Raw genomic sequence first — 15,058 nt, 5'->3', positions numbered from 1 at the left:
CGTAATGTTAACTACTTCCACACAGTCATGTGGGTCAGGTTTTGAACTAACTGATGGTAACAGTGTAGCAGGATTCAGGACGTTGCAGCGTCTAATATCTATGTGTGGCTGGAACAGTGTCAATTCATAACCTGTTAAACGTGCAATTGTCAAGTGCTGAGTTTGTGTTCGGTTTAAAAGAACTTCCACTGAATGTGGGACTTGTACTGTCAAGGAGTGTCCTAAAACTATGGAATCACTTTGTCTGATAGCTAGTGCTGTGGCTGCAACTGACTTGAGGCACGCAGGCAACGCCTGGGCGACTGGATCTAGTGTGCTCGAAAAATAAGCACAGGGCTTGTATTGTCCTGCTTGATCTTGTGTGAGAACAGATAATGCTGTACCTTCACGTTCAGTAACGAAAAGTGTAAAAGGCTTACTGTAGTTCGGTGTAGCTAGAACTGGAGCTTGACATAAAGCTTTCTTTAACTCGTTGAAACTAAGTGTATGTTCAGATGTCCAAGGGAGAACAGTCGATACGGCTGCCTCCTGTGTCGTTAACTGTATCAGTGGCTTGGCTAGAAATGCATACTGGGGAATCCATTGTCTACAATAAGAAGTAAGGCCGATAAAGGCACGTACCTCCTTCTGGGTTCTGGGCTGAGGAAGGCTCGCTATTAACTGGATACGGTCTGGTGTCAACTGCCTACCCCTCTTGGACAGCAAGTGTCCTAAGTATACCACTTGCTGGACACAGAATTGAAGCTTCGAAGGTGACACCTTGTGCCCCATCTCGGCTAGGAAATACAAAACCGTGAGTGACGCTCGCTCGCAGTCACGTTCAGAACGGGCTGTGATCAGTAGATCATCGACATACTGGAGCAGGGCAGTGTCAGTTGGCATGTGAATGTTGTCTAGTTGTCTCTTGAGTGCTTGACTGTAAATACTAGGGCTTTCTGTGAAACCTTGAGGAGCTCGTGTGAACATATAGCTCCTTCCATTTAAACAAAATCCGAAAAGAAACTGGCTGTCTGGATGAATTGGAACACTAAAAAATGCATTCTTGAGGTCTATGACAGTGAAGAACATAGCTTCGGAATCAATGGCTGTCAATAGGGAAGAGATGTCTGGGACAACTGGGTACTGCGGAATAATACATTTATTAAGCTCTCGTAAATCAATCACTAATCGATATACTGGGGGTGCATTTGGATCAGTACGTTTCATGACTGGAATGATCGGAGAGTTACATACATTGGAGTCAGTTTCTACAACTACTCCTTGAGCGATGAGCTCGTCTATAATTTTGGATAAGGCTGCTACAGCCTCGGGTGGCAATCTATACTGCCTGATTCGTGGTAACACTACACCTGGTTTGAGAGTCACACGATAGGGTGTGATTTGCATGTAACCTACATCAGTTGGACCTTGCGCCCATAAATGCTGCGGAACTTTAGACAGTCTGGAATCAAAATCTCGTAATACATAGTGACCCTTAAAGTCACGTAGGAACAGACGTATTCCCTCTGGGGAACAACATATAACTGCACCTAATTCTTTCAGTGTTTTAATGCCTAATAGGTTTTCTGGACATGACTTAGTAAGTAACAGGTCAGTAGTGCGGGACAATGGACCTACTTCTAGAGTAACTGGCTTTGATATCTCGTTAACGATAGGCTTTCCTGAAAATCCAAGGGAAACATTTCTTGAGCCTGAGAGCGGAGCCCCTGGAACTTCGGCATGACTAATTGTGGTCCTACTTGCCCCTGTATCAATCAAAAACTTTCTGTCTTTCCCTAGTACTTGACTGTGAACATAGGGACCTTCTTGATCTACAGGTATCTCGATGAGAGGCAAGCCTACCTCCCTCTCTAGGCTGTTTCATGAATATGACTGGTACTCTGGATACTCAGACTGTGCATACTGGTACATCTGGGATGTAACATGCTGTGTTGCAGCAATAGGCTGCGGTACTGTAACTGTCTGTGGTGCATTCTGTGACTGCGGAGTCTGTGAAACTTGCTCTTGTCTAGGCGGACGTGGTCTTTCTTTAGTCTTACCAGTAGCTATGTTGTGTTTCAGGACTGCACACTCATTTATAAAATGACCTGGCTGTTTACAATAATTGCAATTCCCTTTAACGGGTGCTGCAGGATGACTGGCTTGATTCGGACCCCTCTTCTGACTGTCTTGAGGAACAGATTGTGCAACTAGTACTTTCATTTTCGTGTCTTTCATACGTTTTCTTTCGTGTTCTTGCTCTTCCCTGATTCTATTCTGGTGATACTGGAGCATCTGGAGCATCTGGGACGGAGTATTAGCTTGCCAGGTGCTTTCGACTTTCAAAACTCGGTTTTTAATTGGTGAACTTGAATTCTCGACTAATTTAGTAACGAAAAGGTGAGGGTATGACTCACTACTTGTTTTGAGACCACTGTTGATACTGAAACATTTTTCAAACCTAGAATAAAAATCACTAATATCTTCGTCTTGTTTCTGTTTACAGGCTGAGATTGCATCCCAGTCTTCTTTTCTAGTTGTCAATAATCTGGGTAAAACTTGAATCAATAATTCTGGTAATTCTTTACATTTATCTCCAAGACCGGTACCTGGTACACGTGCCTTGTCTTCAGCTTCTAGAACTGTCCAATCGATCTTTTTCTCTCCCACCTCCCATTCTTTTTCCTTTAGCTTTTCATACACCCCTGCGGGCAACAGGACCTTTAACATTTTAATGATATCTGGGTAAGTATATTCTCCCATACGGAGCATGTCTTTTAATTCTCTATGGAACCCTGCTGGATCTTTGTCATGACAGGGAATTAATTTCTTCATTTCAAGGAGTTCCATCTTTGTGATTGGAGTGTATACAAACACTCGCTGCATTTCGCCACCCGTTCCTTTAACTGGGTGGACTTCTCGTAACGGATTCTGTCTGTCTATGTAGAATGATTTACTTTCTGGAGGTGAGACATGAACAAAATGCGGGTTCAAGAATGTTCTATATTTGTGACGCTGTTCTAGAATGACACTAATTAAATCGGTACCTAGACCTCTCCATTTGTACTGGAGTAACTCGTTCAGGATATCATGTAACGGACCTGGATCAGAGTGTTGACCCTCATACAAAGTAATGAGGTGCTGAATCATATACATACCCACCAGTCGTTGCTCGGCTGGGGGCAATTTCAGAAACATTTGTGCCACTATTTCGTCTGGAAAAGTGGTAGAATCAGTAATCCATCGGACTGCTGATCGGACTAGTTCTTGTTCATGCATAGTACTTAACTCACTGTAACCGATTCGTGATTTCAGAATGTGATCGGTAGCTTGAAATACTTGTTCTAGGGAACCTTGTTCTGGTGCTGAATGATGGAAAATAGACTTGTGTTCTAGACGTAAATGGTGATCTGGAAATCTAGATTTTCCTACATACGCTATTCTGGCGGTATTCTCGTCGTCTTCCTCTTCAGGATCAGAGGTACTTTCTTTCTCACTTACTTGTGCTGCTTTACGCTGTTCGTGTATCTTTATTATCTCTCTACGGATTTTCTTGTACATACTTTCCATGGCACCAATAGTATTGTGCTTTCCTTCGGCAATATTATCACTCCACTTTGTCAGGATTTTCATTTCGGCTGGATCTTTAGACGGGTTATCTTGTTCTCTTATTAGACAATTAATTAAGAACTTTAATATCATGCGCTGAATCTCGGCTTTCCTTTGAGACATGGCATCACTAATACTTTCTGGATCATCCCCTGTACGGATGAAACGATATATTCTGTCTAGATCTTCTTTCATATTCGGCAAGGTGACTAGATACTCGGTCACCCTCCTTACGCGTACTGAGTATAAAACCATATTAAACTCGCCTGGAACTGGGTCATAGGCACATTCGCCAAGGGTTTGCCTGATTTCTGTAACAGACTTATTACTTTTAGGAGTACGCTGTGATGCTTGAGCATGTAATTCGAGTGCTGATAAACGCTTGTGTGGCGGCGGGGTTTGAGGAAGACCTCCTCCTGCGGCCCCTAAACTGGAATCATCAACTGATGCTTTCCGACCTGGCAGGGTCGGTAATTGTAACGTGGGCTGGACTTGTATGGCAAGCTGACCCGGGGGGGCTGTTAAGGGCACCCCGGTGTCTGGAGGAGCAGGAATTACCTGATTTACAGGGACTGGCGGAACGTGAACAGGATTTGCATATTCGGGGACTGTGTCGTCCAAATAGGACGAAATAAAAATATCAGCTGCGGTCGGTTTGTGACGTAGCTTGGTCGGAACTAATGGTGGCGGGAAATTACTGGATGTCTCTGGGGTCGCTTTCGGCAAGCCTTCGGCAAGAAGAGGATACATACCCTTAATGAGGGCATGCCTCTGTCTATCTGACTGTTCGGCTTTGACTCGTTCACCTATCTCGATTAATTCTCTTTCTTGGGCTCGTTCTTGGGATTCTCTACTTAACTCTGACTTTCTGATTTCTTTTTCGGTTCTTTTATGAGCTTCTTTGCGCCATAACTCGATGGCATCTTTCTGTGACTGTCTGGCTTTCTTTTTCCATAATGCTTCTTCTACTCGCATGATGCATTCGGGATCCCATGTACCCGATACGGGCCATCTATACTTTTCTTCTAACTGTTTGGTATAATCTACCCATAAATCTAGATACAATATGGCGCTTATGCCATGTTTCTGATACATAAAATGACCTGGACTGTCCCTGGGCGGGACAGGAACTGCTTCTTCTAACAAACCCTTTCTAGTTTTTAACTGACGTAGTCTCGAAAAGAGAGACATTGTAAACTTGAATCGGAACACAATACAATACACGAAAAACAATAACAATTGGGAAAACAATTCAGGCATACCACGACATTGGAAATACATTGAACAACATCAGAACATAACGGTTCGGACAGAATATTACCTGGAATACTAAGAACAGAAACAGAACAGAATTTCTCGAGAACGGAACAGACTAGAGTTACTGGATGCACTGCTGAAACAGTACGGAACATACCGGTCCCATAAAGGGACGCATCAAGACCCGTATCCACCTAGGTGAACACTTCGTTAGTGGGCCTGGGTACCACCAACCCACGGACCAGGAGTCAATTTAGACTGACCCTGTCTAGATACTACCCCAGTAATGGTACTCACCGGGCAGCAAGAACGGACGGCCTCGGACTGGACTGGACGGACGACGAACTTCGGACTTCAGTTACAGGTGGGCCTCCGGATACCTCGGACCTTGGACTCTTGGCTTGGGCTCTGGTCGGGACTCGCCGCGTTCCTCCACCGTCTCGTTTGGATGCTGGACCGCCTCCTCCGTCTCCTCCGTGGGCCTGAGGGATACTTGAAGCAGAAATATCTGCCAGTGCACGGAAGAGTTCCGTCACGACTGCAGAGGGTCAGGGGGTCGGCGTGGCTTCACCGACGCGTGGGGAAAGGGCAAGTCCCTGTTCGGGCGCCATTATGTGGTAAATAAATAAATAATACCCTATTTTTGACTAGGCATATATCATAACAGATAGCTCAATAAATAAGAGTCAAGATTCGAGGTAGTAGGAGTTTGCAGGTTTATTACAGCATAAGGACAGGAACAGGACGACCTGCATAGGAACAGGATGACAGGGCCCGGCAGCTGCCGGGGCTGGGTCTGGGATGAGCGCGCTAACTTTTAATAACAATACATGAGTTTATATACATAACGCAAACACATAGCATTACATTGCAGTAGGCGTAACAGTGGGTGGAGCAGAAGGCGTGACGCGTAGCAGTCGCGAAAGATAAGAGTAAAAGTAGGTGTAACTGGGCGTATACATAGACATGTGGTGCAGACGTAACAGAATATGTCATGAATGGGGCGGAAACATTGGAGGGGGCTACCTAAGGAGCCGAGACCTCTAACCTGGTGGTGCGCGTAAACTGGCAACGACGTGTTACTAGGAGAAGCTGGGGGCTATGAACTCTGTGCTAGGAACAGAGACTAAAGTCTGGAGGGTCGGAGCGACATGTACCTAAACCCTATCTAGTATCTGATGTTTAGGGAACATGTTGATATAAACTGGAAATCAAGAGGGGAAAGGCTAACTTGATTCTAAGACTGGACCATGCATTTATTCTACATGTAGTGCGTGATGAAGAATATTAAATGACCATTAAATACAGTATTTCTCTAACGTGGAGACGAGAAGGCTAGACAATGACGGAAACTATTGATGCAGTTCAGTAGCTTAGGAATGCAGAGAAGGAGGACTGAACTGATAGCTGGAACTATAACATACTTTTGGCAGGCTCAGAGGCAGAGCCAAGCTGCACCGGGCACTGCGAGGCAGGAAGTAAGTGAAAGGTCGAGGATACAGGTGGGGGCTGTATCGCTCCTCAGCGAGGCTTCAGGAGACAGGAGCTGAATCTGATGTCCAGGCCCTTTTGAGGCCTGGAAACGGGGACTTTATAATGGAATAACGTGCACACTGGGAAACGTGGCAACATAGTTTTACATAGGCCTGATATTCGTAGTATTCACGAGGACTGGAAACTGGCATACTAGAGGTGGACACAACTGTAATTGCGTCATTAATCAGACATGGGGAATAACATATGCATATTGGTCATGCACACATAACATATGATGGATGACACGTAGGGACACAGAACATGACAAAATTTACTTTTCCACAACTTCTCAAATTCCATTTTCAACTATACTAATATACTGCCCAAATAACTGAATAACAGAACTACTACTCAAATTACTTCATATTTATACTATGCTAATTTTCAACACTAATCCTTTATAGGTTCCGTAGTGGCGTGCTACTCGCCAGAAAAGCGCTTCAACACCCATCAGGGGTAACAAGTGCTATATGAATGCAAATCTTTCTTCCCCTTTTATCCCTCCGCTATCCTTCTCACTCCAAGTAACAGACTAATATCCACCACTGAAATTACTTCATATTTCACCATATTAATTCACCACTAATCCTTTTATAGGCTTCCTGAATAGCGTGCGTCAACAAGCGATAAATAAATACAAACCTTTGTCCTCAATCCTTCTGCTATCATTCCAAATCCAAATAACTGACTAACCTATCCACTACTTAAAATGTACTTGTATGTTTCACTATACTGATTCAACACTAATCCTCTATGGGTCCCGGAGTAGCGTGCTATCCGCCGAAAAAGCGCTTAGACGCCTCGTCAGGGGTAGTGAGCGCAATATATAAAACCAATTACAATACAATTACAATGTTCAGAGAGGTGGGCCTTGGCATACTCAGCCAGTAGCTCCTGGAGCCCTTGTTTGGTTGGATGTTGTCCCATTGGTATATTTTTAAGTCTACATAAGGACCTTATCTCCTTGAAAGACAAGTGTAGATAAGGGGTGAGGTCGAGCTCCTCAACCAGGTCCTGCATGTTAGAGTTATTTTCACTAATAGCTGGCCCTTTTGAGACATTCTAACAAAAAGTTCAAACCCACTACCCTTGACTATAGTGACTTTTATTTTCTAAAATTCTAAAGGGCCTTAAGCAAGGCCCTGACAAGACTTATAAAAGTTTTTTTTTAAAAATGCCAAATTTAAAAAAATCGGAATTCTAAAGGCAATTTAAGAGTTCTGTTGTGTGATCAGATGGTAACCAAGTAGTCCAACAAATGCAAGTTTGTATCCCACCGCTGACCCACCAATGTAAGAAACTGGCTCTATATATACTGCACCAAAGTGAGGTACAGTGTGTATAGAGTCCAAGGGTCTCCAGAGGTTTGGCAGAGGTTAAAATTAGATAGAACCTTACTCTCTAAAGTGGTAGCTTGGTTGAGCCGTAAGGCAGTATCACAGGACAGTATTAAGCATTTTATGTACACACTCAGTCAGCAAATGAATTCACACACTCAAGAACTGAACTCTAGGCCAATTGTTTTGTATAAAAGTTTTTATTTCTAGAACCAAGCAAGCCTGGTACAGGTAAGCACAAAAATACTTTTCAGTAGTAATGTACTTGTATGAACACAGTTCAAGATTGCAATGTAACTTGTACTGGTTTTGGTTACAGTTGTAAGTAAGCAGTTTACAACACATTGCAGGTATAGTACATTCAATTGAATGGGCTTTTTAAGTAAAATGTAGTTAATTACTTTTCATATTACTTTTGCTAACACAGGACTGGATCCTAGATTCAGCCCTGGGACATTTCCTGAAAACAGGCGAGTAAATGCGTTTTGGTTAAAGCTACGATTTTTGAAGAATATTATTGCATTTCAAAAGTTGACACTTAAAAACCTTTTCACATAGAATCACCAATGTTATCCTATGGGAGGAAATTGACTTAGCAGGTAAGTTATGTTATCGATACTTTTTCTTACTTGGTGCTGGATCCTAGATTCAGCACTGGGACATTTCCAGAAAACAGTTGAAAAAATGCGTTTTTGTTATTCGGCTGATCTTGAACGAATATTTGTATTTTTCAAAAGTCGACACTTCGAAACTTTTTGGGAGAAAGTGTCAATGTTATCCTAGGAGGAAAAATGAGTTATCGGATTCGAGGTAAGTAATCAGTCTTTTGAGTTAGGGTTCTGGGGTTAGACTCGGGGTCTCCCAGGGTCAGTGTTGCACCCTCAGTGGCACTAGGTCGGCCGGGTGCAGAGTGTTGAGGCCCAATGTTATTCTATGGGGTATAGAGGGACTCCGGTTGGTGGCTGCTGGCAAGCAGGCCACATGGTTGTGGGAGCTAAGCTCCTAGGGTTAAGCTCAGGGCAAGTTGGGGACCCAGTTAGCACAAAAGGGGCACCCTCAGCGGCACTAGGGTGCTGTTTTGAGGTCGGGTGCCCTGTTGATTTCAATGGAGATTCTCCGGGACAAAGAAACTGCAGGCTCTACCAGAAGTGACCACCACTTTGAGGGGTAAGTTGGGATGGTTAGGTACTGCTGGGTTGGGCGCACAAGAACGTTGGATTTTCTTACCCGCTCAGGTCGCGGTAGTGGGGCTCCTCTGGATTGAGGCTGCAGGCATCGTCTAGAGGCAGGTCAGGGGTCGCTGGATCTCGGGTCAGGATCGCCGGGGGGACGTCCTCGTGGTGTTTTTCACTCTAGCTCCGGCCTGGTTCGGCGGGTGCAGAGTGGTCTGGATTCTCAGTTCCTGGCTGGCACCAGAAGCTGCAGTTCAAACACGTCTGGTGTTCACGGGAGAAACCGCTTGGAAAGTCGATGCAGGCAGGTCCTCCGGGGTTTTTGAGGTTGGTGGCCGCTGGACACGCCGGGGTTTTGAAGGAGCAGGTTCGAGGGGAGACAGGCCTGTAGGGCTGGGGCCAAGTCAGTGGTCTCCGTCCTCTTGTTAGCGCTGCATGGCTTCTCGTCCTTCTCCTTCTGGATCTAAGGAAGGTACAGGGTGCCCCTAAATACTAAATTTAGGGTGTTACAGGTGGGTAAAGGGCAATGGGTCCCTTCCCTGGGGTGGGTACACCCCCTATTCTGCCACTCTCCAATGGGAGGGGGGCAGGAGCCTGTCCCTGGTTGGCTGGGTACCCCCCCTTTCTCAAGATGGCGGGGACTCGAGGTTGTGCTTCACCTCGCCTCCCCCACGTTAGGGTTGGAGTTGGCAGAGGTGGGCACACCTCTCTTCCTCACTTTGTTTCTCCCGCCCAAAGTGGGAGGTAGAACCAGTGGAGAGCAGTTGCGGAGTACAGCAAGTGATCTGGAGAGGCTCACAAAGGCGGTATGCCTTGGAAGCTTCTCCTTCTTGAACCCTGCCCCCCTGGGGAGGAGGCTTGGCACCTCGTCCCAGGATGTGCATTGTTTCAGGCCCCTGAGAGCGGCAAGCTCTTGACCCAGGGGTCCAGAAACATGTCTGTTGGTGGCAGCCTCGGCAGCCACCCAGTCAGGTCATTGGGAGTTGGTCAGGTTTCAGGGGGCTTCTCGAAGAAGCCCTCTGTCGTGCATTTTACATTTAATTCCACACTGGCATCAGTGTGGGTTTAATGTGCTGAGAAGTTTGATACCAAACTTCTCAGTCTTCAGTGCATCCATTATGGTGCTGTGGAGTTAGTGATGACAAGCTCCCAGCACCATATACTCTGAATGGCAGCACTGCACAGGGATGTGTGCCATGTCGACTCTTCACTTTGTTCCACACCAAGACACTCGGCCTGCAAAGGCAGTGTGTGTGTGTCAGGGTACTGGGCCTCTAAGGGTAGCACAATAAGTGCTGCAGCCCTTTGGGGCCTTCTGTGGTCACAGTGCCCTGGGTACCTGTGGTACCATTTACCAGGGGGTTACCTGTGGCCAGAGATGCCAATTTGGTTTAGGCTTCAATGCAGTTTTAGGGAAGGAACACAGGCCCTGATTGGCAGGAACCCAGGGCACACTCTGTCAAAGCATCAGCAATTCAGCAAAAAGTGGGGGCATACCATGCAAGAAAGAGGGCACTTTCTCACACAGATGCTTACTGGTTAAGTAACCTTTTCCTTTTTAAAATTGGTCTGGATCTCCTCCTTGAGTCGTGTGTCCCTTATTGATCACTGTTATGCAGTAGACGTCTCACATTCCTCTGTGTTGGGCCTAAGGCTGCTCACCCACACTACCACTAATAGAGCACTTTAAGCTTTACATTGAGCCGTGTACACTTTTGCGGAACCCCTGGACTCAGTACACAGTATAACCACCTAGTGGCAATATCATATACAGAGACCGCTTTCTACATATATTTACTGTGAAATATCACTGTGACATTGTGAAAAATGAGTATAATTGGGAAAAAAAAGATTGAATGAATGTAGCTATTTCTTCTCCATCAATTTTATAGTCCGTAGATAAGCATTCCACCTGCCTTGTGGGTAGAGCAAGAAGAAGAGCTAGCGAGCTACTAAATTGACACACTGCTTTTACTAGAACATTTCTGCTTATGATCTCCTGTTCTCAAATTTCTATTTTGGAAGGAGATAATTGGAAAGGATAGACCAGCCCAATTGCCTTTAAGGTTTGTTTTTTTTTTAATCAAATTTGGTTATATTAAAACTAAATGTTTTAGATAAGCATAAAAGCATAGTTTGCCATATGAACTTCATATTAATAAACGTACTGGGTAAACCTGCAATCGGAAACTAGAATTTGTTCTATAGCTCTCCTTTCTGCAAGTCTTACAACAGAACGAGTGTTTAGAAAACACTTTTAAAATATGTTTATAATGTCAAAGTTGAACTGAGTTTGCAAATTTTCAGGCGCTATGAGGAAGACATGTATTGGAGGCGTATGGAAGAGGAACAGCATCACTGGGATGATAGACGCAGAATGCCTGAAGGATTCCATCATGGTCCACCGGGTCCCCCAGGTCTGTTGGGAGTTAGACCTGGAATACCACCTCAACCACAAGGACCTGCAGTGAGTTTTTTGTTTTTCTGTGACATGTATCTGGGTTCCCATTTATCATCTGGGTTTAAGAGTCTTTTAGTCATTGCATGTTCTTTAATAAAAATTGATGTAAACCTCCATTACAGATGAACATAATGTTCGAGGCATTTGAGCTGCAGATACTACACTTTTGCATTAGATCGCCACCTGGTGTTGGGCTCAGATGATTGCATGTTGTTGTCCTCTTGGGAGAAGTCTTTTGTAGTCACGAGATAGGTGACTCCTCCCTTGGGCGATAGTGCGCATGGGCATCGACTCCATCCTTAGATGTTTTTTTTTCCGCCACTGGGTTCGGATGAACTTTTTCCGCTCCGCCTCGAAATCTACTTTTCAAGTACTTTGAAGCACAAAAAATCATAAAAACTTTACTTAACTAACTTCGATATCGACTGACATCGTTTTGACTCCATCAGCCCGATTCCGGTCGTTGACGCGGGTCGTTGGGCATATCCACGCCGTGAGGCCTACACCTCATGATAAGGACGCCATTTAAGAAATGCATCAAGTGTGGAGCAAAGTTTCCACACAGTGACCACCGCGAGGTCTGCAACCTGTGCTTATCGCCAGAACACGACGAATCCAGCTGTACAGCCTGCGCGTCCTTTCAATCCAAGAAAACCATCCGAGATCAGAGGGCCCGTCGACGCAACATGCAGAGATGAGCTCCGGAACCGGTAGACTTCTTCGAAGAGGTTCCACTCATTCCCGAAGAAGATTCCGATGATCTCCAAATCGTATCAGAGGCAGACTACTCAGATGACTCCATACCATCCGGTCAGCGTGTGAGTACTGCTGCCCCTGCACCACACACAGCACCCAGATCGAAGGCAAAGGTCAACACTCCGCATCCGGGGCCCAGTCGCGACCGAAAAACCACTTCGAAAGCCACACCATGGAGCCCGGCTCTGAAGAAAGCAGTTAAGCCTTCCAGTAGCTCTTTACCGAGCAAGCCGCACGTGTCGATCCCACCAGCTCCCTCGGCACCGACACCGAAAGAAGTCTCGGCTCCAAGACCGTCGACTTCGAAAGACAAAGTTGCGAAGCCAGCGTCTGACGCCTCGAAGCCGACTGGACCAGCTTCCACTCCGAAGACATCGTTTTCGGTACCGAAACCGACAAGGCCTGATTACGATGCGCCCAAGCCCTCGAAACAGCCTACGACACCGAAAACAACCCCTTCGGTGCCGAAAATTACGCCGTAGGACAATGTAACACCTCCTAAGGCTAAAGACAAGCAGCAACCTCGTCCGGAACCGAAAAAATCGGCGCCGACAAAGGTTCCACAAGGAGAAGAACTTTTCCAATCAGATCCTCTGCAAAAGATCTACATTGACCAAAAAACAGGTGCTGTATCGACTATACCACACAAGAAGAGGAAGGCAGATACAACACCCACACCTGTAGTACCTGCCACATCTCCTATGTACCCTTCTTCTCCTATCCCCTGTTCCTCTTAACATTTCACCACAGATTTCTCCTCCACATTCTCCTACTCTGTCTTCACACTCACCTCAAAACGATGATGAGTATACCCAGATGAGCCTTTCCCATACCCTTTAGATGATCCAGACTGGGAGTACCCAAACCCAAGGGATGTTCCTGATATTCCTGACCCACAGTCCTACCCATCAAAACCTTTTCCTCCAGAAGATAACATTGGTTTTGGAGACCTATTGAACAGAGCTGCCATTTACCATGGGGTCACTATGCACTCTGAGGCAGAGGAGGATTTTCTATTAGACACATTTGAACAATCGCAAAGGTCTGTTCAAATTCTTCCTATGAGTAAAGGGGTCATCAAACATGCTCCAGAGGTATTTAAAGACCCTGTACACACTAGGATCCTAAACCCTAGAATTGAGAAAAAATATAGGCCTGCACCTGCCGACCCAACCTACATTAAAGGACAACTACCATTAGATTCACTAGTTGTATCAAATGCTAGGAAAAGGGCAAACTCATAAACATCAGGTGAAGCACCTCCACCTGACAAAGAATCTAAAGTCATAGATGCCTCAGGCAAAAGAATAGCTGCGCAAGCTAACAACATATGGCGTATAGCTAACACACAAGCCCTCCTTTCAAGATATGAAAGGGCTCATTATGATCAGTTAGAGAAACTATTAGAACATCTACCTGACCAATATAAAACGCAGGCAAACGACCTTATACAAGAAGGCAAGCTAATTTCCAATGCCTCAATCAAGTGTGCACTTGATTTGGCAGACACTGCGTCTAGAGCTGTGAACACTAGTGTCCTGCTTAGAAGACATGCGTGGCTACGCATTTCAGGATTTAAACAGGAAGTGCAAACTACCATTTTAAATTAACCATTTAATCAAAATCAATTGTTTGGACCAGAGGTAGACACAGCACTTGAAAAGATGAAGAAGGATACAGAGACTGCCAAATCTATGGGAGCTTTACAGTCCACACAAGCTAGAAGTTCCTTTCGTCGCTCCTTCTACAGAGGAGGCGACAAACAGACTGGAGCAGACAACACAACAGCCTTCAAATCTAACACACAAACATCCTCTAACAAAACAGAGACTTCCCTCTGCTTCCCCAACAGCATTCCACTCCTGTGGGGGGCAGATTAACACAGTTCCTACCTGTCTGGAATTCCATTACAACAGACAAGTGGGTAAGTCAAATGATCCAGTATGGCTACTGTCTCGAACTTACAGCAACCCCTCCATACATACCACCCAAGCAGTGTCCAATGTCTGCAGAGCATCTTACTCTGCTCAAACAAGAAGTCCTGACACTAAGACCAATTCTCGACCTCAGGCCCCTCAATCATTACATACAGTCAGATCATTTTCATATGATCACTTTACAGCAAGTGCTCCCACTGCTGCAACAAGGCGATTTCCTTACAACACTAGACCTAAAGGACGCCTACTTCCACATTCCTATACATCCTGCTCACAGGAAGTATCTAAGGTTTGTACTAAAAGGACAACATTATCAATTCAAAGTCCTTCCATTCGGAGTTACAACAGCACCAAGAGTATTCACAAAGTGCCTAGCAGTAGTAGCAGCACATCTCAGGAGACAACAAATACATGTCTTCCCTTATCTAGACGATTGGCTCATAAAAGCAAAGTGATTCAATCAATGTGTTCAACACACACATCAGACAATTTAAACATTGCACGACTTGGGGTTTACAATAAACTACACCACGTCGCACCTGCAACCCTCTCATACACATCAGTATCTAGAGGCTACAATAAACACGTCCACAACTCTAGCATATCCCAGTCCAGCAAGGATACAGAGCAATCAGGCCTTAGTCACAAGCTTCCAACATCAACACTCTCTCCAAGCCAGAGTGTTCATGAGGCTAATAAGCATGATGGCATCTTGCATCTTTATAGTACCATATGCAAGACTGCAGATGCGTCCGTTACAGGAATGTCTAGCACAACAGTGGAACCAGGCTCAAGGGCAACTAACAGACATGGTGTTGGTAGACAGCTGCACACATCGCTCTCTGCAGTGGTGGAACACCAAAAACTTGACAAAGGGACGGCCGTTCCTCGTCTGTTCCACAAATAGTGCTCACAGCAAACGCATCTCTCACAGGATGGGGAGCCCATCTCCTACATCCTACAACTCCTGGACAATCGAACATTCAACAGAAATTGTTCCATATCAACCATCTA

The 15,058-nt window shown here is 45.3% G+C and overlaps 1 protein-coding gene across 7 annotated transcripts in view; it reads left to right on the top strand.

Moving 5' to 3' along the window:
• The window catches only part of ZFR (zinc finger RNA binding protein), a 705,458-nt gene that overhangs the window by 428,326 nt on the left and 262,074 nt on the right, over positions 1-15,058 (top strand). For all 7 annotated transcript variants that reach the window (XM_078674904.1, XM_078674908.1, XM_078674906.1 and 4 more), the window contains one exon: positions 11,198-11,357. In XM_078674904.1, the coding sequence (XP_078531030.1) occupies positions 11,198-11,357 (160 nt within the window). The remainder of the gene's footprint in view (positions 1-11,197; positions 11,358-15,058) is intronic.

Source organism: Lissotriton helveticus, chromosome 2_1 (assembly GCF_964261635.1).
Source record: "Lissotriton helveticus chromosome 2_1, aLisHel1.1, whole genome shotgun sequence".
In the NCBI taxonomy this organism is placed as follows: domain Eukaryota; kingdom Metazoa; phylum Chordata; class Amphibia; order Caudata; family Salamandridae; genus Lissotriton; species Lissotriton helveticus.
The sequence above is the reverse complement of the archived record's forward strand: the minus strand, read 5'-3'. Positions and strand labels throughout refer to the sequence as shown.